This window comes from Ursus americanus, chromosome 15 (genome assembly GCF_024610735.1).
Source record: "Ursus americanus isolate L20-20 chromosome 15, mUrsAme1.1.p, whole genome shotgun sequence".
NCBI lineage: Eukaryota > Metazoa > Chordata > Mammalia > Carnivora > Ursidae > Ursus > Ursus americanus.
The window spans coordinates 9,277,487-9,300,940 of NC_142141.1; the positions used below are offsets into that span (position 1 = coordinate 9,277,487).

Here is a 23,454-nt window from a genome sequence, read left to right on the forward strand (position 1 = left end):
CCCCAAAAGGGAGTCATTTCAATGTGTTCAGCTAATTTCTTGGTTATCAAAAAGCAACAAGGTATTTTTGTTCTAGGCATTATTTACTTACTTCTCTCTCTGGAGGGCAGGGGTTTAGCTTCCCTCCCTTCTGCAGCCCCGATGCCGCGCCCCACTCCTGGCTCCCCATCCTCCCAGACAGCACAGTCTAGGTGAAAGCAACTTCAGGGTTCGCATTGCTTTTACTTTGTAAACACTCCTTGGGCCAGAGGCATGCCCCTGACTTTGCTTACTTTTCCTTTCCAGCACATTTTTGGGGGTTTGTTTTTCCTAGAGTTAATAATTGTCATTTTGATGCTCGCTCACTTTCTACAAACTTCTCACAGATTCCACCCCACGCTCTGCCGGTTATCTGCGCCTCCCCTCCCAGGGTCCAGGTGGCCGGTCAGCTTGCTGCCTGGTTCCACTTTTTGGCACTGCCTGGCCTGGGCACGTGAGCTGGTCGCCCTCCCTGCCCTGCTGGCACCCTGAGACGCCCTCCTCACCCTGCTTCTCTTTCCTAATGCCACGTCTTCCCCTCCTACCAGCTGTTTCAGTAGAACACCAGCAGCAGCCCAAGAAGGAGGCCACAAAGGAAAGAAAGTTCTGAAATCGTGCCTGTCTAAAAATATCTTTGTTCTACCCTATAGTTGATTAAAGGTAGTTTTGCTGGATATAGAATTCTGGGTCGGAAGTGATTTTCCTTAAAAATTTTTTAGGCATGGCTGCATTGTCTTCTAGGCTTCCAGTGTTACTGTTGAGCTATTCTGAGTCCCGGTAATTTTTGTGTGACCTGGTTTTTCTCTCCGAAAGCTTCCAGGATCTCGGATGGCTCCATGTTTGAAGTCGCACCACGGTATGTCTTGGTGTGAGCTGACTTTCACGCATTGTGCTCACGGAGAGCCCTTTCAACCTGAAAACCCTCCTCCATCCGTTCTGGGAAATTTTTCTGAAATTATTTTACCCGATGCTCCTTCTCCTGTTTCCTCTGCTGTCTCTGAAACTTTTATTACTCTGATACATTTTTCTGGCCTGGTGCTCTATTTTTTTTTTTTTCTCTCATTTTCCATCTCGTTCTATTTTTGCTCGGCTTTTTAGAAGATTTCTTCCGTCTTACCTTCCAGTCTTCCTACGGATTTTAAATTTCTGCTATTGTATTTTAATTTCTAAAGGCTCTTTTGTGTTCTCTGAACGTTCCTTTCTATAAAATGTAGCATTCTGTTCTTGTTTCATGGGTGTGTAGATTCCCTTGAGGTTTTCTTCTTCATGCAGACTCCCTGGTCCCTCCAAGCACACCCCCCCCCAATACCATGTGTTTGTTTTCATCTCTACTTTTCATGCCAGAGGCTTTCCTTGGATGTCTGGAATCTCAGCTGTCTGCTCACATTTAAGAGTGGGGCCCCAAAAGTAGACTGGAGTGGAGTTTGTTAAGCGTGGGTTATGTGGTACATGATTTGGCTGGATTGTTTCATCCAGAAACCTTCAACGTCTTCACATCTCTTATCTGGTCAGATTCCCCAGCTTCTGCTACTGTCCAGCCTGGCGGTAAGAGCCTGGCACCATTCTGGGGAGCCAAGTGGTACATGTGAACTGGGGTCTCAAATTCTGGGTGTCCATGTTCACTTCTCACTCTGTTTTCAGTGTGGTTCACCCCAGCTTTGAACTTGCCTTGTATCCCGTAGTACAGAGATTCTTTATTCTTTTGGGAAAAAACCAAAAAACTCTCCAGTCTTTCGCCAGGTTGGGGATGGGCTGAAGCACTTTGGGGAGGAGATCTGGTAGTCCTTCTCTTAAAACAGATTTCATCCAATCCTCTTTATTTGAGGCCCTCCTCACTTCAATTGCACTCCCAGACAGCCGTGGCCTCCAATTCCCACGGCTTTTGCCAGTGATCTGTGTAGACCAGAATGCCGGTTTTCCTCACGATTGGCTCGTATTCTCTTTTCTCGGGTCTATCAGATAGGTTGTCACCTGCCCATCTAATTTCCAGCTTCCACATCTTATTGTTCCTCTTTTTTTCTCCAGGTCTCCCTGTCTTTGTGCATGTACTCCTTAAAAAAAATCTCTGATCTGGTATTTCCTTTGTTTCAGGAGTTAGTGAGATCAGGTGGGTGGTTCAACTGGCATTTTAAACTGCTAGGTTCCCAATGATTTCTTTTTCACATGGGAGACCAAGGCCTTGAGAGAGGAAGGAACATGATGAGGTCCCAAAAAACCGGTTATCCTGAGTTCTCATCTTTCAGAGGACAGGGGACCCAAATATAATACAAGAACCTAAGAATTCAACTGGCTGATTTGTATTAAGAGAGTGTTTTTGAGGTCAGATACTCCTGGGTATAAAGGCTAGCTCTGCCACTTTTTACCAGTGTGACCTTGGAGAAGCTCCTTCCCCTCCCCGGGCCTCAGTTTTCTGATCTGTAAAATGGGAATGATAGTATCTTGTAGGATTGTTCAGAGGGGGAAGGTTACTTGAAATAACATATGTGGAGTGCCCATCATATTGCCCTGCAGGAATATAACAGGCACACATGAAATGCTAGTTCTCTTCTCCTTCTCCATGGAGCTAGAGACTGCACTAGAGGTGACAACAAAGTCTCCATCCCATGGGCAGGGCCCCACCTGTGGCCAGGCCCTACTGCAGCCAAGGCCAGGTGGCAAAACTCTCACAAGCCCGGGCAGGCCACCTGAGTGAGAAGCAAGGCATGTGATCTCACCAGTCTATCAACATGTTGCAGAGCTTGACTTGGAAGGCAGATCTGGCTTGTAAAACCCAAAGAAAGTCATGGGACTTTAACTGGGATGCTTAGGCTGGGGACACCCCAATTCCTGGCTGCTTTGGATCTCAGATCTACTTACCTGGGATGACCCTAGTCACTTCAGATGATAGTTCTTTAACATTCAAATCAGTGGTGCCTTTGGACTTGATGGAGCTCTTGGGAGTATCCAAGAGTCATATGATAGAACTGCATCACTACTTCCTACCACTGATCATGTATTTATTCTTATTGTCTAGAATAAATAGGTCTATTAAAATTTTTTTGTCATTTCAATGCCAATGAATTAATGATATCAAATAATTGTTATTATTTATTGAGAGCTTAAATATGACAAGTACTATTCCAAGTACTTTATATCTGTTAATGAATTTAAGTCCTATAAACCTCAATGAAGGTGATACCATTATTACGTCAATTTTATAGATGAAAAATTTGAGGCAGAGAGGAGTGGCATAACTTGGGCAAGGTTACATGGCTAGTAAGCTGCATATCCTGGATTTGAGCCCAGGCAGTCCAGCTCGAGTCCACACTCTCAAAATATTATGTAAAGTATTTCCTGCCAAGAAGAATATTGAGCCATTAACATGTTCTAAGGGTATTGTTTTACCTATACCATTGGTTTCGACTGGGGAAATTCTGCACCCCCCTAGAGTACATTTGGCAATGTCTGGAGATATTTCTGGTTGCTACAACCTGGGGCAGAGGGGTACCACTAGCATCTACTGGTTAGAGACTTGAAGTGCTGCTAAATATCCCACAATATACAGGACAGCCCCTACAATGAAGATTTATCTGGCCCCAAATGTCAGCAGTACCGAGGTTGAGAAACTCTGACATGGACCCAGGAGAGAAGGGGACTATTAACATTTCATATTTAAACAAAAGGAATCTCAGATGTAAAGAGATGTGAAGTATGTTCCCTAAGAGGACAGAGTAACAGTGGAATGGAGATTCGAACCCAGGCCTTCTGACTTCACAGCCCAACAACTACCATCTCCCACCACCAGGCTTCTCTGTGCGAATGTATTATTCCTGCCCATTTGGCTCTTTTCCCCACCCTGACCTTTTATTTTGGAAACTATATGTACAGAGAATTTGAAAGAATAATATTAATGTCCTTCTTTACCTAGATCCACCAGTTTTTAACATTTTCCCACATTTGTTCTATCTATGCCTCCGTCCACTCCAGTTCTTTCAGTAGGACACCCGGTTTGTAGCAAGCCCTCAACGAATGATTATTAAAAACAGTGACCAGGGGCACCTGGGTGGCTCAGTCGGCTAAGTGTCCGCCTTCAGCTCAGGTCATGATCCTGGGGTCTTGGGATCGAGTCCTGAGTTGGGCTCCCTGCTCAGTGGGGAGACTGCTTCTCCCTCTCCCTCTGCTTCTCCCCTTGCTTGTGCTCTCTCTCTCTCTCAAATAAATAAATAAAATCTTAAAAAAAAAAAAAAAAAAGAAAGAAAGAAAAAAAAGAAAACGGTGACCAAAAATGAAAGCCTATCCTGTACTCAAAGCCACCAGCATGTCATCAGCAGCTACTGATCAGCTCACTTACACTGATGGCATAGTTGTTTCTCTTTGTTCCTGCTGTTTTGAAATGAAGCTGCGGACCGGAGGCCACGTGCATTGTTCCAAACAAGGTCACTCTCCTACACAGCCACGGCAGGACCACACTTACGACAATTTTCCCGATGCCTGAGGACGTCTTCTAGAGCTGCTCCCCCTCCCAACCCAGGGTCTAATCAGGGTGCGGACATTTAAATTGGTTTATGCCTCCATAGCTTTTATTTTTTTTCCTAAGTCTAGAATAGTTTCCCTTCTTTCCGGTTTTTCAGTTTCTTTCTCCCTGCAAAGATCCGGGCTGATTATCCTGTAGGATAGCCCACAATATGGATCTGTCTGGCTGTGTCTTAATGATTTGATGGATGGTACACATTTTTGTCAAGGATCCTCCGTGAAGTTCTTACTGTACCACATCAGAGGGCGTGTGATATCAGTTCGTCTCCTTACGGTGATGCTACTTTTACACCTGGGTAGGGTGCTGGCTGCAGCTCTCTCCATGCGAAAATACACTTTATCCTCTCCAATTAGTTAAATGGGGTGATACTTTGGGTCCATGTAAAAAGCATCCTGTCCCCCAAAATAGGAAGTTTTGTTTTTATACACACTTGCCAACTTTTTAGACTGCAGGACTTCAGAGAGAAAAAACAAATCACCCTACCTCTTCAAACCTGAGTTTCACTAGGGACAATAATATCTCCCTGCCAGGGCTTTGGTAAGGATAATGCTATAGACTGAATTCTGTCCCCTGCCCTCTCCCCCCTAATCCATATGTTGAAGCTTCAACTCCCCAAAGGGATGGTGGTTGAAGATGGGCCTTTGGGAAGTGATTAGGTTTAGATGAGGTCACAAGGGTGGGGCTTTCATGATGCGTTAGTGACTGTACAAGAAGAGACACCAGACAGCATGCTGTCTCTGTCTCTCTGCTATGTGAGGACACAATGAGAAGACAGCCATCTGCCAGCCGGGATGAGGGCTCTCACGACAACCAGACCATGCTGACACCCTGATCTTGGGCCTCAAGCCTCCAGAACTATGGGAAAATACATTTCTGTTGTTTAAGCCCCCTAGTCTATGAGATTTTGGCAGCCTGAGCTGCCTAAAACAGATTAAGTGCTAAAATGCTCATGACAGTTTCTCGGACATTACTTGACCCAGAAAAAGCTAATGAGTATAATACAGTTCTTTTCTATAATCTGAGATGCTGGGCGTTTGGTTGAGTCACCAAGGAAAAGGGCAGGGCTGGGGAAGAGAGTAACTGGGCACCCCCCAGTGCACTGAACTTCTCAGAGTGAGGGCTTTACACAGGAGAAGTGTCCAGTGACCCAGCCAAGCCATGGCCACCGTAACAGCATGGCCTAATGCTGGCCCCTGGACCCACAGTGAGAATGCTGGAGGGACAGATGGAATGGGTCTACAACGTACTGCTGCCCCTCGCCAGCTCTAAGACCTTGGGCATGTCATTGACCCTCTGCCCTATTTCCTTATCTGTGACAGGGGATATTAACTGCACTTGCCCACAGGATTGTTATGGGGATTCAATGAAACAGCATGTTCGGACTGACATGTACCAAGCACTCAATAAACATGGGAAAGGACTGGTTATTAGAAGTAGTGGTAAAAGACAAAAAACCCCAACACACAGGAAAAGGTGAGTGGGCTCCTGAAGAGATCCTGTCCTGGCACTGCCCTGGAAATGAAGGACAGGGGACCCCACCTGCCTGTTCTCCTGGAGATACCAGCGTGAACCGGGGAGATAGGAGCCCTGCCCTTGCGGAGTTAATATGCCAGTGGAGGTAACAGAGACAGACATGGAAGCAGATGTCTTGTGACACATGCTATGAAGAAAATAAACAGAGAGCCATTACAGAGGCTAACGCTGGGGAAGGAAGTCTGTTGATGGAGTTGTCAGAAGCGAGCCTCTCAGAGATGACAGGAAGAATGAGACCAGAAGGGTGAGACTGGAAGGGTAGGAGGGCGCCAGCTATGCAAATGCACAGACAGAGGAGCATTCTAAGCAGGGATGCAGCACGAGCAGAAGCCCCAAGGCGGAAAGGTGCAGGGCAGGCTCGGGGAGCAGAGTGGGGGGCTCTGGAGCCTAGTGAGTGAGCCTGGGGTGCAGGGAGTGGCCGCAAAAGACGAGTGGGGATGGCCGGCAGGGGCCTGATCACAAAGGTCAGGGAGGCCGTGGAAGGGAACGGCAGGAAGCCACTGAAGGATTTTTTTTAAAAAAATTGTGGTCAAATATACATAACATAAAATTCACCACTTTAATCATTTTTAAATGCCCAGTTCAGGGGCATTACGTACATTTATACTGTGGTGCAACCATCACCACCACCCATCTCCAGAACTTTTTCATCTGCCCAACTTGAAACTCCATCCGGTAAGGATGAACTCCCTACTCCCCACACCCCTAGCCTTTGAAGGGCTTTCAGTGAGGAGATCCGTAGTCAGAGATGACTGCAAGTGAATGGAAGGAATGGAATGAAAATGGCCCATGAGTCACCGCCAGGCCCAAGCAGGAGCAGGAAAGGCATCGGAGGGGACGGTGGTTTGCAGGAGAAGCAAGCGGAGACGGAAGAAAAGGGGCAGAGGTGAGAAGCACTGAGGCGAGCCAGGCGGGACTGAGCGCAGCCACTCCCCTCTGCCTGCAGAGGTGCCGGAGGGGCGCGGGCGGGGGAGGTACTCACAGCTGACCTGGGAGCCCAGCTTGTGCTCCCAGACGGCATGCAGCTGCCGGTACTCCTGCTGCGCGAGCTCCAGGCGCTGCTGCTTCACCTGGTAGATTTCCTTCTGCGCGCTCAACGCCTCCTGGGCCACCACCAGGTAATCCTTCAGCATGTGCTCCTGCTCCCGCCGCCATTGTACCCGGGGGTCCTCGATCTGAGTGGTTTCTGCAACAGACCCCAGACACCCCGGGTCAGCACCTCACAAATATCTGGTTGGGTCGGGGGCCTGTGGAATCCACCACCGGAAATCAAAAAGCGTAGGAAATAGAAAGTCACGATAGAAGCGGATGGGTTAAACTTACCTATTAAACAACAGTGACACAAAATAAACCAGAATCAATTTCCATACCCAAAGTCTAGCCATCTCAGAACAGCCAGGAGAAGGACCAGGTTTGAGCTCTAATCTAGACAGAGGCTCAAGGACATTAGAGATGCTTAAGGTCATCTATTTTGGTCGAGTAAAGAAAAATAATATTTTAGAGGCTATGAAAAAATAGGGACCCCATTCCCTGCTGGAAATGTAAATTAGAACAGACTTAGAAAAGGTCTGACTATGCAAATTAAGAGCCTTAAAATGCAAACCCCCTTTGACCAGTAATTCCTCCATAGCAATTTATTATTAAATGTAATAAAATAGTCAGGCAAAGATACATTTGTACCAAACCGGTATAATAATAATGACGAAAAATAATAACTAGCACTTACTTCACGTTTACTGTATGTTAAGCACTGTTCTAACTACTTTACATCTCTTTACCCCTTCGACCCTTATACTAACCCTAAAGAGCAGATTCCGTGATGACCCCTACTACTCAAAAGAGAAAATCTAGACACAGGTCAAGTAACTTGCTCAAGGTCACATGGAAAAGAACTGGCCAAACAGGTCTGCTGTATTTTACATAACACACTGCTACAGCCACTAAAAATAGTGTCTTCAAAGAAATATGGATGAAGTGGAAAGGGGCCTAGACATATGAGTGAAAGTACAGGGGGCAAAACTGCAAAAATAATTTTTGTGATAATTGAAATAATACATACATTCTCAAAAAGATTAGGAGACAACTTAGCAGGTTATCGACAATAGATATGTCTGGGTAGCAGGGTATTTTTTCTTCATTCTTTTTCGAAAAAATTACGTATAAAGGAAATATGTACAGCGATCATTTGGAAAAAAAGTCAAAACCCCAAAAGAAAGACATTTTAAAAAAGGGACAGCTGGCAGCTGAGCAGACATGCAAGAGGTCAAAGCAATGTCAAAGAATCAATGCCCATCAACTGCCGACCCTCCAGCCATCTCCCAGGTGGTGGGTGGGGCTCGGTGTGTGTGTGTTTGTGGGGGGGTGACACACCAGAAACTGTACCATCGTGGCCATGTGGTGAATCCAGCCAGTAGACAGGCTTTGCTTAACCCAAAGTGTTTTAGTAATTGTGAGTTGGTTACTAGTATGTGAAAATAGGGAGATTTAAACATTAGAATCCTGATCTCTGGTTTCTCAGAAGATCTGGCCACGCTGAGTCCACAGTCGGCCACAGACCCAAGGCCTCCATTGGTCTGCTGGTCTGCTTCATTCATTTGTGTCACAGATCTGACTCCTGGGGAATTTGAGCTTGTGCTGCCTTCTGTAGGCCCTATAGCTCTCATTCCTCCTGCGTAGGACCAAATGAGCATTTCCAATGAAAGCAAGAAGGGATAGGGAGAATGATCACAGAAGCAGCAGGGCCGGACGCCTGGGGTTCAGTTAAGCGACTGACTCTTGATTTCCGCTTAGGTCTGATCTCTGGTTGTAAGATGGAGCCCTGCACTGGGCTCTGTGTTCAGCGCTCAGCGTGAGTTTGCTTGAGAATCTCTCTCTCCCTCTCCGTCTGCCCCTCCCCATTGCTTGCGTGCTTTCTCTCCTTTTCTCTCTCAAATAAATACATAAATAAAATCTTAAAAAAAAAAAAAAAAAGCAGCAGGGCCAACTTTTCATCCCTGCCAGTAATTGTTGTGTTACGATGGGGAGGCTGCTTAACCTCTCTGAATCTCCTCCCTGCTTCCTAGGAAGCTGTAAAGCACTTCTGCCCAGGTAAAGTAAACCCACAATGGTTGAGAGTAAGCCCAAACTATTTTCTGGGACCAGTTTTTGAACTGTCCATGAATAAGCCATTCCTTTAGCTCTTCCTCCTCCCTTTTTCTGGGAAAGAAAACAAGGTCTGAAGATTGCTGGCAGCAGCCACAAGATTGCTTCTTATAAGAAAAGCTTTGCAACCTTTCCACCAAGAAAGGAGGAGGAACATCTGCAAGAAAAGATTAAGAAGGGGAGTATTTATAAAGCTGGCCGCCATGTCCCATCCATAGATGTGGACTCCCTCAGAGTCAGGGACTCCCGAGTGCCCCTCGAGCGCTAGCCTCAGACCTCCAGCTGACAGAAGCCACAGAAAAGAAACAGCTGGTCCTGGCCAGGCTGGAGATGTTTTCTAAAGTTTGTTCACTTTTTAAAATTTACATTTTTTGGGAAAAATACTGAAAAATACAAAAAAGGAAAATCTCACAATTCCACCATTGCAAATTTATAAAATAAGAAGTGAGAGTTTCTACGTCTTTAATCCTACTCCTCAGAGGTAACTGCTGCTGGGAATCTCACATACTAAGAGATACTGCCTCTGATTATTCATAAATCTGTTTATACGTGTGTGTCTATATGCACTAATTTATTTTTAATGCAATATGGCCACATGTCACGTCTACTAGTCTGTAATCCGCTTTCATTTGCAAATGAGAGATCATGTCATCCTTCCTTGTGGGTGCAGATTCGACTCAACTTTTTTGTTTATTCATTGTTTTAGTTTTATTACTGTTTTTATTTTTTATTTTTTTATTTACCTCGACCATTTAAATGGTTGCACGGTATTCTACGGTACGGTTAAGCTTTATTTACGGTAGCGTGTTAGTGGTTTCCCAGACCACTACTGGGAAACATTTGGATTGTTTTCAGTTCTTTTGCTACCACGATCAATACTGCAGTGACAATGGTTAAAAACATATTTTATGGGGCGCCTGGGTGGCGCAGTCATTAAGCGTCTGCCTTTGGCTCGGGGCGTGATCCCGGCGTTCTGGGATCGAGCCCCATATCGGGCTCCTGTGCTGGCAGCCTGCTCCTTCCTCTCCCACTCCCCCTGCTTGTGTTCCCTCTCTCTCTGGCTGTCTCTCTGTCAAATAAATAAAACAAAAATCTTTAAAAAAAAATATTTTATAACTTGTGTGATTAACTCTGGATATATTTCTTAATAGAGGGACTACTGGGTTGGAGGGGATATATATATATTTTTTTCTTTTTTTAATTTTAGGAGACACATTCAACCAAATTACCATCTGAAAGGTTGTACCAATTTTTATTCTCACAAACAGCACGAAGTTTGTGAGACATGAAAAGTGCCTTTTCCCCCAGATTCTCAGAAACACTGCTTTAAAAAAAGTGTTCACCCAGTAATCTTGGGTCCTGGCAGTGTATTAGAATCAGCTGAGGGGCTACAAAACACAAAAAAAGCCTGAACTCTGCCCCAGAACACTCATTAACATCAGAATTTCTAGGAGTGGGACCCAGGCACTGAGAGCTGTGAAAGCTTCCCCAGGTGACTCTGATACGTGCCTGAGAAGCCCTGACTGCGACATTAGAATCACTTGGGGATATTTTAACACTCCTGACGCCCAGGTTTTAGATCAGGCTTCCTGGGGTGGGATTGAGTCAATGGTGATTTGCAAAGCTCCCCAAATAATTCCAATGTGTCACCAAAGGTGAAAGCCACCCTCTCAGAGGTGCCAACACAGACGGGCTGAGCGGTCACTGAAGCCGGCCGGCCAGACTGGAGGGCGTGGCGCTGAGCACCCACCAGAAGGCTCCCGGAAACGCGGGGCCCTGGACAAGCAGCTCCAGCACACCCGGAGGAACCCTCCCTCCGGCGCCCGCCCTGCGGCCGAGCCCCTACGCCTTGGACTATAAACGATCGGGAGAGCCTTAACTGAAGGCTGGCTCTCTTTTACAGATAGATGAACGCACACATAAACAACACACGACCCCACATCAGAATACTGGTTTCAGCCTGGCTGCACGTTGGAATTACCCCAGAGAGTCTATTTAATTGGTCTGCAGTATGAAGTGGGCATCGGTATATTGCTTCCATCGACTTTACTAAGGCATAATTTAAATACAATGAAGTGCATTTGAAGTGTGTAGAGTTCAATACGCTTTGCCAAATGCGGACACCATAAACCACTGTTTGAATCAACGTGTAAAACATTCCCTTTACCCTAACAATCCCTGTACTCTTTTTTCCCAGTCCCCCATACCCACCTCCTCCCTCCACTTCTGCTTGTTTAGAACTTGCTATCAATGGACCATACAGTGTGTGCTCTCTGGGCCTTGCTTCCCATGCTCAGCAGAAGGCTTTGAGACTCATTTATGTTGTTCTTATCAGTGACCTGTTTCTTGTTATTGCTAAATAAATATTCTGGGGGTTTTGTTTTTTGTTTTTTTAAGATTTTATTTATTCGATGGGGCACCTGGGTGGCTCAGTTGTTAAGCGTCTGTCTTCGGCTCAGGTCATGATCCCAGGGTCCTGGGATCGAGCCCCTCATCGGGCTCCCTGCTCAGAGGGAAGCCTGCTTCTCCCTCTCCCACTCCCCCTGCTTGTGTTCCCTCTCTCGCTGTGTCTTTGTCAAATAAATAAAATCTTAAAAAAAAAAAAAAGGTTTTATTTATTTGAGAGACAGAGATAGCGAAAGAGAGCACAGACAGCAGCAAGAGGGGAGGACAGGGAGAAGCAGGCTCTCCACTGAGCAGGGAGCCGGACGTGGGGCTTGAGCCCAGGACCGTGGGATCATGACCTGAGCCAAAGGCAGATGCTTAACCAACTAAGACACCCAGGTGCCCTGCTGAGTAATATTCTATTGTGTGAACTTATCGTAATTCACTTTTTGATAAAATTCTAGGGTGTTTCTAGTTTGGGATTTTTTTAAAAAAGATTTATTTATTTGAGAGAGAGAGAGAAAGCACGCACACCCAAGCGGGAGGAGGGGGCAGAAGGAGAGGGAGAGAGAGAAAATTCTCAAGCAGACTCCCTGCTGAGCATGGAGCCTGATGCAGGGCTTGAGTTCATGACCTGAGCCAAAATCAAGAGGTGGGTGCTTAACTGACTGAGCCACCCAGGTGCCCCTCTAGTTTGGGATTATTATGAAAAGCTTTACTGAACATGCATGCCCAAGTCTTTGTATGGGCATCTGTTTGCATTTCTCCGAGGTAAAACTATCCAGCAGTGGAATTGCTGGGTGGCATGGTAAGCATATATTGAATTTTATAAGAACCTGGCAAATCATTTTCCAAAATGTTTGTTCTGATCTACATTCTCACCACTAGTATTAGAGTTCCAGTTCTTCCACCTCCTTGCCAACCACTGGCATTGTTAATCTGTTTCATTTTAGTCATTACAGTGGGTATGTGGTGGTACCGCCCTGTAGTTTTACTTTGCGTTTCTCTAAGGACTGATGATGAAAGCATACTTTTATGCGTTTATTGGCCATCTAAATGTCTTTAGTGAAGTGCCTTTTTAAATCTCTTGCTTATATTTTTTATTGGGTTGCTGGGCTTCTTACTATTAAGTTGTAAGATATAAGAATTCTTTATATATTCTTGTTATGGGTCCTTTGTCAGATCTAAGTATTGTAAATACTTTTTTCCATATCTGTGGCTTGCCTTTTCAGCTTCTTAATGGTGTCTTTTGAACACAACAGGTGTAAATTTGATGAAGCTCCATTTATCACTTTTTTCTCTTATAGTTAGTGTTTTTTGGGTCTTGTCCAAAAAAAATCTTTGCCTACCTTAAAATCTTGAAGATTTTCCTCCTGTTTTCTTCTAGTTCTTTTCTAGTTTTCCCCTTTATGGCCAATTCGAATTTATTTTTATGTATGGTGTGAGGCAGGGACAGAAGCGGAGGTGTACTTTTTTCCATGTGGACGAGTTGTACCAGCAACTGTTGAAAAGACTGTCCTTTAGGAGACTGGGCTTTTCAAAAGCTCCCAGGGGGTTCTATGGAACTGTGTTAATAGCTGTTAGTCCTGAATAAATTATACTCTGAGGGGGTCCTCCCAGGCCCAACCTCTTCTGCTGCTACTCCCCCTCCTGAAGTCCATCACACCCAAACAGATAACTTTACACTCAGGCATGATCTTTGAAATCACCTAGGTTAGCTAATTTTTAGTTCTCGTTTTTATTAAAGCTATACATGGACACAGTTTAATCATTCAGCAGGTTACAACCTTAGATACACAAAACATCATTCCCCATCTTCTTCCCTCTCATGTCCCCCTCCCCAGGAGGCAGCTACTGCCAACAAACATTTAGCTGACTGAGTGAAACCATGATTGAGAACCCCTTCTCTATCCTCCCTCATGCTCCAAACCTCAACCTACAAACACATTCCACACACGTTCTCCACACTCACGAGCTCTGCACACATTCCATGCCCCACCGCCTCTACACACCACACACCCACTTTCTACACACACCACCCACCCACCCACGTGGCTAACACTATTGTATTCTCCAAGGGCTTTAACAACAATCGTCTTAAAAACAGCCGAACATCTGGAGAATGCCCAACCTTGCTACTGTGCAAATGAAAAGCAGTGAGGTAACAGTTTCAACCTATGATTAATTTATCAAAAAATCAAGATGAATATAGCCCCATACTAATCAAGGTATGAGGAAAACAGTACCCTTGCTGCCTGTGGCAATACAGATTGCTACAATTTTCTAGAAATACTTGTCAATCTAGGAATATGGACCAGAAGTCTCAAAAGTGTTAATAACCTTTCACTTAGTGATCCTATATTTGAAAATATAAAGGAAATTATCACAAAAGAGAGAAGCAATATGAATAAAGATTCTCCCTCTGGTGTTATTGATTTATAACAAATAAATGGAAAGAACACAAAAGGTCAGCAATGGGGGCAATTACTGTGCATTTGTTTCATGTGTTAACATATATCACTACATCTGTTTGATGCCTTTAAAATGACAAATATGGGGGCACCTGGGTGGCGCAGTCCATTAAGCATCCCACTCTTGGTTTCAGCTAAGGTCATGATCTCAGGGTTGTGATTTCAGGGTTGTGGGATTGAGCCCCGTGTCCAGCTCTGTGCTCAGCAACGACTGTGCTTCAGGATTCTCTCTCCCCCTCTCCGTGCCCCTCCCCCCACTTGTGTGCACCCTCTCTCTCTCAAATAAATATTTTTTTAAAATGACAAATATGAACACTATGTGGCATCTCTCAAATACTCATAGCACGAAGAGAAAACAGTAGAAAAGAGTAGAATGTACAACTTGATCACTGATTAAAACCATCTATTCACGATGGATATGAACAGTCAATGGGAGTACTGATATAATGAAATGCGTTGTATCTTGGAAAAGAGTTGTCTATATTTGCTGCTCCCCATTCCTCCAACTTCTTTCAGACTCACTGTGGTGGGAGGCTCCTGCCCCGAGTCCTTGTCTAAAGCTGCCCTCCCAAGTTGGGTCTATCTCAGTCTTCTTGGTACCTGACCCATCAGAAGCATCCAACAGGACTCAGGACTCTCTCCTTGAAGTGCTTCCTTCACGTGGCTGCCAAGACAGCCTGGTTTTCCTCCCTCCTTCCTGCTCACTCCTCAGAGTTACTACTGGTTTTTCTCTTCTCTGCATCCCCTTACTGTCTGAGGACCTCAAAGCTCATTCCTTGGTCCTCGTCTTTGTCTTTGACTTACTCCTTTGATGATCTCAGCTAGTTTCATGTCGTTAAATACTACCAGCAACTCCCAAATAACTATCTTTGGCCCAGATCTCTTTCCAAACTCCAGATTCCTTTATCAAACTGACCAGCAACATCTTAGATGTGTAACAGGCATGGAAGACTCGATATGCCTAAACCCACTTGTTTTCCTTCCCAAACTCAGTCCTCTTCTAGTGTTTTCCATTCAGTTGATGACATTCCATCCTGCCAGTTGCTCAGGCCCCATAAGCATCATTCATTCCTCTTTCTTTCATGCTCCATATGCAGTCTACCAGGAAATCCTGCTGGCTCCACCGTGAAAATACATCCACATTGGCCACTTTCTACCACCTCCACCACTATGGCCTTGGTCTGGGGCACTGTCCTCTGTTACCTGGACTACTGCAATCATCTCTCTCTCTCACAAGATTCTCTGCTTCTGTCCTTGCCTCACTAAGGTCTATTCTCAGCAAAGCAGCCAGAGTGGCCCTTTTAAGACATAAAGCAGATCATGCCACTCCTCTGCTTAAAATTCTCCAATGGCTCTCATCGCACATGGAACAAAAGCTAGCGCCCTGAAGGCAGACCACCACTCTATCTATGCCCTGCCACGCTCTGGCCTGATGTCCTTCTCCTGGCTTTCTCACTCACTCTGCCATGCGCACACCTGCCTCCTTGCCATCCCTGAGCAAACATAACCATACCTCAGAGTTCTAGCTCTATCAATCCTCTACCTGAAATTTCCCTCAAGTCTTAGCTCGAAATCTCATTTTCTCAACCAGGTCTTCTTTCCGAAGACCATGACCACTGGCCTTCCCCGCCATCCTCAAATGCATGCCTCAGCCCCCACTCTGCTTTCTCTTTCTCCCGTAATACTGCAATTGATCAATATGCCATATAATCTGCTTGCGTTACTTATTTTTTGGCTTTTCTGCTAATGTGAAAGCTCTGTAAGGGCAAGACTCGTTGCCATTTTGCAACTCTCACATATCCCGAGTTGTGAGAACACTGCCTGGAACATTACAGGTGGTCAGTGAATATTTGTTGAATGAATGAATGCTGGATGGTAGATTTAACTTGTTCAGTTCTACTGGGTCTATAACTGAAGAAGGTAATTTCAGTCCATGAACAATACACACATGGAGGACTGGTCCGAGTCCATGGCTCTGAATGCCTGGACCTCGAGGGTCACGCTCACACCACCTGGATCACTGGTTCCATCTGCAGAGGTGATGTCCTCCATCCAAGGAGAACAACTTCAAAGCAAAAGGCGCCCAGTAGCCTGAGAGCTGGTAAAACTATCAGAATTCTTCCTATGGTGGCCCCCATTTACTCACCTGCCCATACACCCCATTTCTGCCCTCGTTCCCTCAAGAATAAACTCTGCCACTGCCTGCTACTCCTTCCTCCCTTCTATTTCTCCAGCAACTCCCAGAAGCACCTTAAAATCCTGCTCTCGCCATCAGACTTTAATGAGGGGGATGAACTCAGCAATTAGACACAAGGAGAGGACTGGTTAGGGTCCCTGTACATCAGTGTTTAACCCAGCATACTGTGCAGCCCTCCAAGCATTAAGCTCATTCCCCGTGCACACTCAATTAGGCATATTTACTTCTCATTATCCAGCATGCAATCATGAGTGCTAATAAAAACCTCTGCTACCCCCAGCAAAGCAATTAATGCCATTAGCTGTCTCTCAGAAACTACTCGACAAAGTCCGCTCATTCATCCATTTAGTCGTGAATTCATGCACGTATGCCCTTTCCTATTTAACAAAGGTCAAGTGCACACCTACTATGTGCTTATCAAGCACAGGCCTGGGACTGGAGCAATGAATTAGATACTGTCCTGCTTTACAACAGGCAAATGGTTATACCACTGAGTGATGAGGAGCACAACAGAGCAAGGCCGGGTGCTAGTGAAAACCTGGGGAAGAAATGAATGGGGGAGCACAACTCAGCTCCCTAGCACCAGTTCAAATCCCAGCTTTAGCGAGTTTTAGCTCTGAGTGTCAAGCAGCCAGTTACGACTTCTAAGTTCCATTTATAAGATGGGGATAATCATCCCAACACCCTACAGGGGAGCTAGGAGGATTAAATGAGATGATACCTATCAGGTGCCTCGCTGAGCACATGGCATAGAACGTATGTTCAGTACTCAGGGGCTATTAGGATTTCCTACCCTAGTCTCAGCCTTCAGGCTTGGCCAAGCACATCCCATTTCAATCCATTCTCCTCTGGCCTGAAAGGACAAAGGGAATCCTACACTTCAGAAGGTTGAAGAGACGCTGGGAAACAAACTGAGGGCTTCAGAGGGGAGAGGGGTGGGGGATTGGGACAGGCGGTAATGGGTATTAAGGAGGGCACATATTGCATAGTGCACTGGGTGTTATACGCAAATAATGAATCATGGAACATTGCATCAAAAACTGGGGATGCACTGTATGGTGACTAATATAACAAAATAAAAATTATTTAAAAAAAAAAAAAAAGGTTGAAGAGAGTGAGACAGGCATTGGACAAATTAGGCAGCAAATTTCAGAGGACAGGAAATAGTCCTGGCCAGGAAGGCATACAAAGGATGAAGCCCAAATATACATCAACTCCCCCTGGCGGGGGGACCGTGACGTGGGTTCCTCCACCTGCCAGACAATATGCTTGTCCCTTTCTCAATCTAACCCTCCATCATAGACCCAGAGACAAAGACACTAGGAATCTGTACTCTGGGTCGGGATACTTGGATCACGGACACAAAGTGAGGGTGGGCTGACCAGTAGGATGGGCTGGGGACACACACTGATGCCAACCCAGTACGGACACACATGTGCGCATGCTGCTAGCGACACGCTGGGCTCTGGCTGCTCCAAAATGGCCTGGCAAGGACAATGACACATCTGCCTGACGGGGAAAAGGTCTGTATGCACAAAACATTGAGATATATTTAAAAAACAAAAGAATATATGCACATACAAACATACAATTGGAACATTTCTGGAATGATACATAAGAAATTATTAGCAGTGGCTGCTTCTGTGAAATTGGGGAGCTGGGTTGTGAGGGGGGAGTTTTAGATTCTATTTAAAACCCTTCTAAATGGTTATTTTGTACGAGCATACATTATCTATCTATAACCACATCGACATCTCTATCTAACTCTGTATAAAACAAAACACAATCTGGCTTCAAGAGCCTCTGCCGGCAGCTCTTTCAGACTCGGGGGGTGGGTGTGGAGGTAGAGGGATGGGGTGCAGGATGGGGAAGGGAGGCTGGCCAGGAACTTACTGGTGTTGTGGTCTATGAAGTAATCTCCAACCTGTGGGTCATACGCCTCTTCCCATCCTAGCGGCAACTCATCACTAATGCAGTCAGCAAAGGTGAGCGGTTTGGTGTACCTGGCAAGGGAGAGGAGAAACAGACTCCATCAGCCCACAGTCCCCAAGGCCCTGCGACTCATTGCTTCTCTCAGCCTCCCTGCTCCTCTGGGCTGGCCCAGCAGAGCCACAGACATTGCACTGACCCCGGCTCTGCTGTCCCCACGGCCCCCGTTGTCCTGGGAAGGTGAGTGCCTGGCTGCAGCCGCAGGATTCGATCACCCAGGAGGGAGGCAGGGAATCTGCATTCCAGTCCCAACTTTGCCACTAATTTGGGAATGATTTGAGCAAGTCATCTTTCTTCTTTGGGCCTGTTTCTGCATCTCTGACGGGTTTGCGGAAAAGGGTTCAAAGGTCAACTCTTGCTTCTGGACTCAGACTCCACCACTCGCTGGCTTCTTCATCTGCAACTCACTTGCCCCCCCCCCCGCAAGTCTTCATTCTGGCTCTATCCCTTGTTTGACATGCCCACTTGCCCTCTGGAAAGCTGGCTTACAGCAGTATCTAGAATAGCAGATGTTCTACGCTATGAATTTGGCCAAAAGAAGTATTTATTTGCCTCCTGAACAGGTTCCCCAAATGCCTACACCCACCACTGTCCTTCCCTAGACAATCCAGGCCAAACTGATCTTTTTAGTAATAACCACCCTCTAAGTTCCCATTTCTGTGTGCAATGGTGGTAATCACCCACTGGGAGGCTAAGTCAGACAGATAAATCATCCAGCTAAATGAACTAAGGGCTGTCAAGCCCGGAAAATAGCACAAGCCATCGGTCAAGCATTGTAGCCAGAGTGCAGGGAGCCACCAACCTAGATATACAGCCAGTCAGCCGGAGGGGCCCCTCCGGAAAGCCCCTCCGGTATCTCCCATTGCTGACTCTGCTTAAAATACATATGCGGATGTTCTCCCTCTCCTGGGTGCTCCCACCCCCTCCCAATCCTGGAACACCAGAAGGCTCTGTTTCATCACTCTTTGGATAGAGTGGCAAGCTGAGGTACAACGGGACAGGAAGAGGGCTGGATGGGGTCTAGGAGTTCTGATGAAAACCTTCCCTCCAGGCCTCTGGAAACTAACTACCCTCTCTCTTATACTGTGCGGTCTCCTCTCCTATACCCACTCCAAGTCAGGCTGAAAGCAAAATATCCGGGGGGTGAGGGTGGGGAGAAACACTGAAAGAGCTCCTGCTGGACAGGATGCGGCGAGTTCACATGCCACCATATACCCAAGTCAGGTAGGTTGTGAACAATACCTCCTGACTGAATCAATGGAGAATCCAAAAGCTTCTGTTAGTCAGTAATTTACTGCTATATTGTGGGAGGCGATGAGGATGAGGCCAGAGGTATCCAGGATATTCAACAGACTCAGCTCTGTCAAATAAGGATACAGTAAGCATCACTATATTGGCTGTGTGGGTTTGGCAACTTAGTTAATCTCTCTGAGCTTCAGTATTTTTTTTTTTTTTTTTTTTAGAGACGTGGGCGGGGGGAGGGGATATAGGCACAGAGGGAGAGGGAGAGGGAGAGGGAGAGGGAGAGGGAGAACCTCAAGCAGGCTCCACTCCCAGTACAGAGCCTGACACGGGGCTCGATCTCATGACCCTGAGATCGTGACCTGAGCTGAAATCAAGAGTCAGACACCTAACCGACTGAGCCACCCAGGGCACCTCACCTAAACCATCTTTTTTGTTTTTTTAAAGATTTATTTGAGAGGGAGAGAGAGGGAGGGACGGGAGCAGAGGGAGGGAGAAAGAGTCTTAAGCAGACTCTATGCTGAGTGCAGAGCCTGATGCAGGGCCCGATCTCATGATCCTGAGATCATGCGTGAGCCAACATCTAGAGTTGGATGCCTGACCGACTGAGCCATCCAGGTGCACTACCCTCCACTTATTTTAAAAGATTTATTTATTTGGGAGAGACAGAGAGAGACAGAGAGAGTGTGACTGAGGTGGGAAGAGAGGGGCAGAGGGAGAGAGAGAGAAGCAGACTCCCTGCTGAGTGCAGAGCCCCACACAGGGCTTGATCTCACGACCCTGAGATCATGATCTGAGCTGAAATCAAGGATCAGACACTTAACCAACTGAGCCACCCAGGTGCCCCTGAGTCTCTGTATTTTTATCTGAAAAGTGGGGATAATAGTAACAATCGTCTAGGTTGTTGGTTAGGTTAAATAACATCATGTTTTAGGAGCATTTAGCATAGATCCTGGTATGAATGAGTGCTCCGAAAACATTATTATCATCTCCATTTCCCAGAAGGGGAAACTGAGGCTAAAAAAGACTAAATAACATTCTCCAAGTCAATGACAAACTGGGATTTCAAATGTGTCTCCAGAGCTCCTGCGGTGAGCTAAAGGGTTCTCTTAAAAGTTGACATTTTCAGTGTATGTCCTGAGCCCCACGGAAAATCCCAAGCCACTGTCTTAGAGTCCAAGGCGGAAAAAATGGAGAAGACACACAGGTGATGGGGACTTTCCTCAGCGAAGAAGGCTCTTCATTCAGGCACACCTGTGTCCGTCTGGATAAAGTTCCTGCAAAGCTGTCTTCAGCCCACGCTTCCACCCCCCATGCCCTGCACAGACTTCAGAAACTAAAAGGCCAAGTCCCACAGTGCCTCCCCGTTCCCAAACTTCACCAAGTGGTTTGTTCCCTCTTCCCTATGGAGAATGAAGACCAGTGGCCACCAGGAGTCAAATCTCATCCGACATCATTTTTTACAGCAAATCTTTGAAAGAGCCTCTGAAAACTCCACACACAGGCATACCCCTCCACAGGGAGTCACTCCATTACTGAGGACAGAAAGATCTGTGAGGGAACAGGAATGCTCAAGTCACACCTCCCTTTCTGGCGCATTCCTCTCCCTGCTCACTGCCATGAAAGCTCTGACCGCCAGCCTGGCTGCACAGATATGAATCTTTTTTTCTTTTTTTTTAAGATTTTATTTATTTATTTGACACAGAGAGAGAGCACAGGCAGGGGCAGCAGCCAAGGGAGAGGGAGAAGCAGGCTCCCTGCTAAGCAGGGAGCCCGATGCGGGGCTCGATCCCAGGACCCCGGGATCACAACAGGAGCCAAAGGCAGATGCTTAATTGAGCGACCAGGGACCTCCCACAGATATGAATCTTATTATATATACTGTTTGCAACCCAGAAAACCAAGAAGATATGTCTCTTCCTGACAGTCCCCCTGGATCATCACCTTTCAAAATTCTTCCCTGGGGATCAATTCAATGGTTTCATCCAATGGTGCATCTAAGTAAGAGATTCCTGAGCCCCCCACAACTGGTGCTCGTTAAATATTTGTGGAATGGGTGACTGCAATAATGAATATAATATGGAAGGATGCTCTCGATATATTATGAGAAAAACAACACTGTTGCAAGAGAAAATCTACAGGATACTGTTATTGTATATTTTGCCTAAAAATCTGTGTGTGTGTGTGTGTGTGTGTGTGCAGAGAAAGGAACTGGGTGTGCTTGCTTGAGCAGCACATAAAGAAGGGAAACTGGAAAGATGTACATTAAAATGTCATCTCAGTACAGGGGTTTTAATGTATTTTTTTAAACTAATTTCTCTGTAATGTTCATATATCAGTGTAATTAAAATATTTAATAGTGGCTAAATCTAGGCCTAGAAAGCAAGTTATTTATGTCATGTTCTCTCTCCGGGCAGCAGGCACTCTTACTCCATTTTACAAATGAGAAAGCATGCTCCATATCACACAGTTAGTAAACCCCAGAGGGATAACCTAAAGCCCCACTACCTGATTCCCAAACGGGAGCTTTGTTAATGAGAATTAACAAGACCAAGCAAGTTTCAGAACAATCTGGAACACAGAGAAGGCTATGCCAGAGATACAGGCAACGCCTCTGGACCAGAGGCAAGTCTGTAGGCAAAGGGCTCTGGAGCTTTAGCATATTTGCACCTTCTGTCATCTGTGTCTTGGTACAAAGACGTTCAATACACTTGAATCATCCACAGCTGCTTGATGGAAAGATAATCAAATGTCTCAAAGTCATCCAAGTCATCAATACCAGTAACTCACTGAACTCTCAGTGAGGAGGGGGACTAGAGATGGGGCAGGTCTGAAATACCAAAATGCATCGCTTTTCCAGAAAACCATGAACTCCGCTGATTGTTCTGGTTCTGGCCTTAGACATGGGGAAGTCAGAAGTGAGATAAATGTTAGCTACAAGGTTCAGTGATGTGACTGCCATGAGAACACCCCACTGAGATGCTGACTTCCACATGCAGTGAACACAGACACAGTGCTCATCAGGGGTAAAGAAGACTGAGTCAAGAGGACCCAAAGTCAGAAGGAGAGGGCCTAAGGAGAAAGGCAGGCTCTGGTTTGATATTCACGGTTCCCCTTTGATGCAAGCTTAGGGGAAAAGCCAGAGGGCTGATAGCCTAGCTCCCAGAGCTCTTCCATGGGAAAGAGAAAAGCTTCTATTGGAAGACTATGCAACTTACAAGAAATCTGGACAGCAAGATTCTCTCTGGAACAAATGCCAAGAGGGAGATGAATTATTCAGTGTGCAGCAATGTGTCATTCAGAGAATCAGGATGAAGAGAAGTGGTTTTAGCTGCACAAAGATTTAAACACACACACACACACACACACACACACACACACACATGCACGTGCACACATTACTCTTCCTGCCAGAGAGAATGGTCTGTTTAAACCAGTCCCCTCTGGGAAATGGTGGGTGCTTCTCTGGCCTACAATGTTTCCCCTTGGGCAACTGCCAAGAATGTGGGCTGGGAAGAGATGTCCGCTTTCAGATGTGGCCTGGACTTGGGGGCTTGCCTGGAACTCCCAGCCCCCACCCTCCAGTGAAGCGATTCACCCCATTTCAAGCTTCGGGGCAGCCTCCAGCCTCCACGTCCTAGACTACTGAAAACCCCAATCATGAAATCAAAATGCCCCCAATGCTGGAGGGGCGAGAGGGAGGGAGGGAAGAGGGCCAAGCAAAAACTAGTTCTGCCTCTTCTTAATTACAAATCTCCGAAGGAACACAAACATTCCTGAATGTTTCACAACAGGCTCTCCTGGAGAAGCAGCCCGGATGTGTCACCTTTGAGACAGGTGGTTCTGCCAGGATCACCCTATGGGGAGCACACTACAGGGAGCGCACCTGTCCGGGAACACCGGCTCCCTGCCCTCCTCCGGCGTCATGTCACTTTCCTATGGTCTGTGGGAGAGGCTTCCAGATC

General features: G+C 46.1%; 1 protein-coding gene across 8 annotated transcripts in view; it reads right to left on the reverse strand.

The window, feature by feature from the left end:
* The window catches only part of WWC1 (WW and C2 domain containing 1), a 151,975-nt gene that overhangs the window by 63,743 nt on the left and 64,778 nt on the right, over positions 1-23,454 (reverse strand). For 6 of the 8 annotated variants that reach the window (XM_087867817.1, XM_045792064.2, XM_045792066.2 and 3 more), the window contains exons 2-3: positions 18,152-18,261; positions 7,047-7,250 (exon numbers count right to left, since the gene is read on the reverse strand). In XM_087867817.1, the coding sequence (XP_087723943.1) occupies positions 7,047-7,250; positions 18,152-18,261 (314 nt within the window). Of the gene's footprint in view, positions 1-91; positions 7,017-7,046; positions 7,251-18,151; positions 18,262-23,454 lie in introns of those variants that run through there. The other 2 variants (XM_045792068.2, XM_045792069.2) reach the window with 2 other exon arrangements.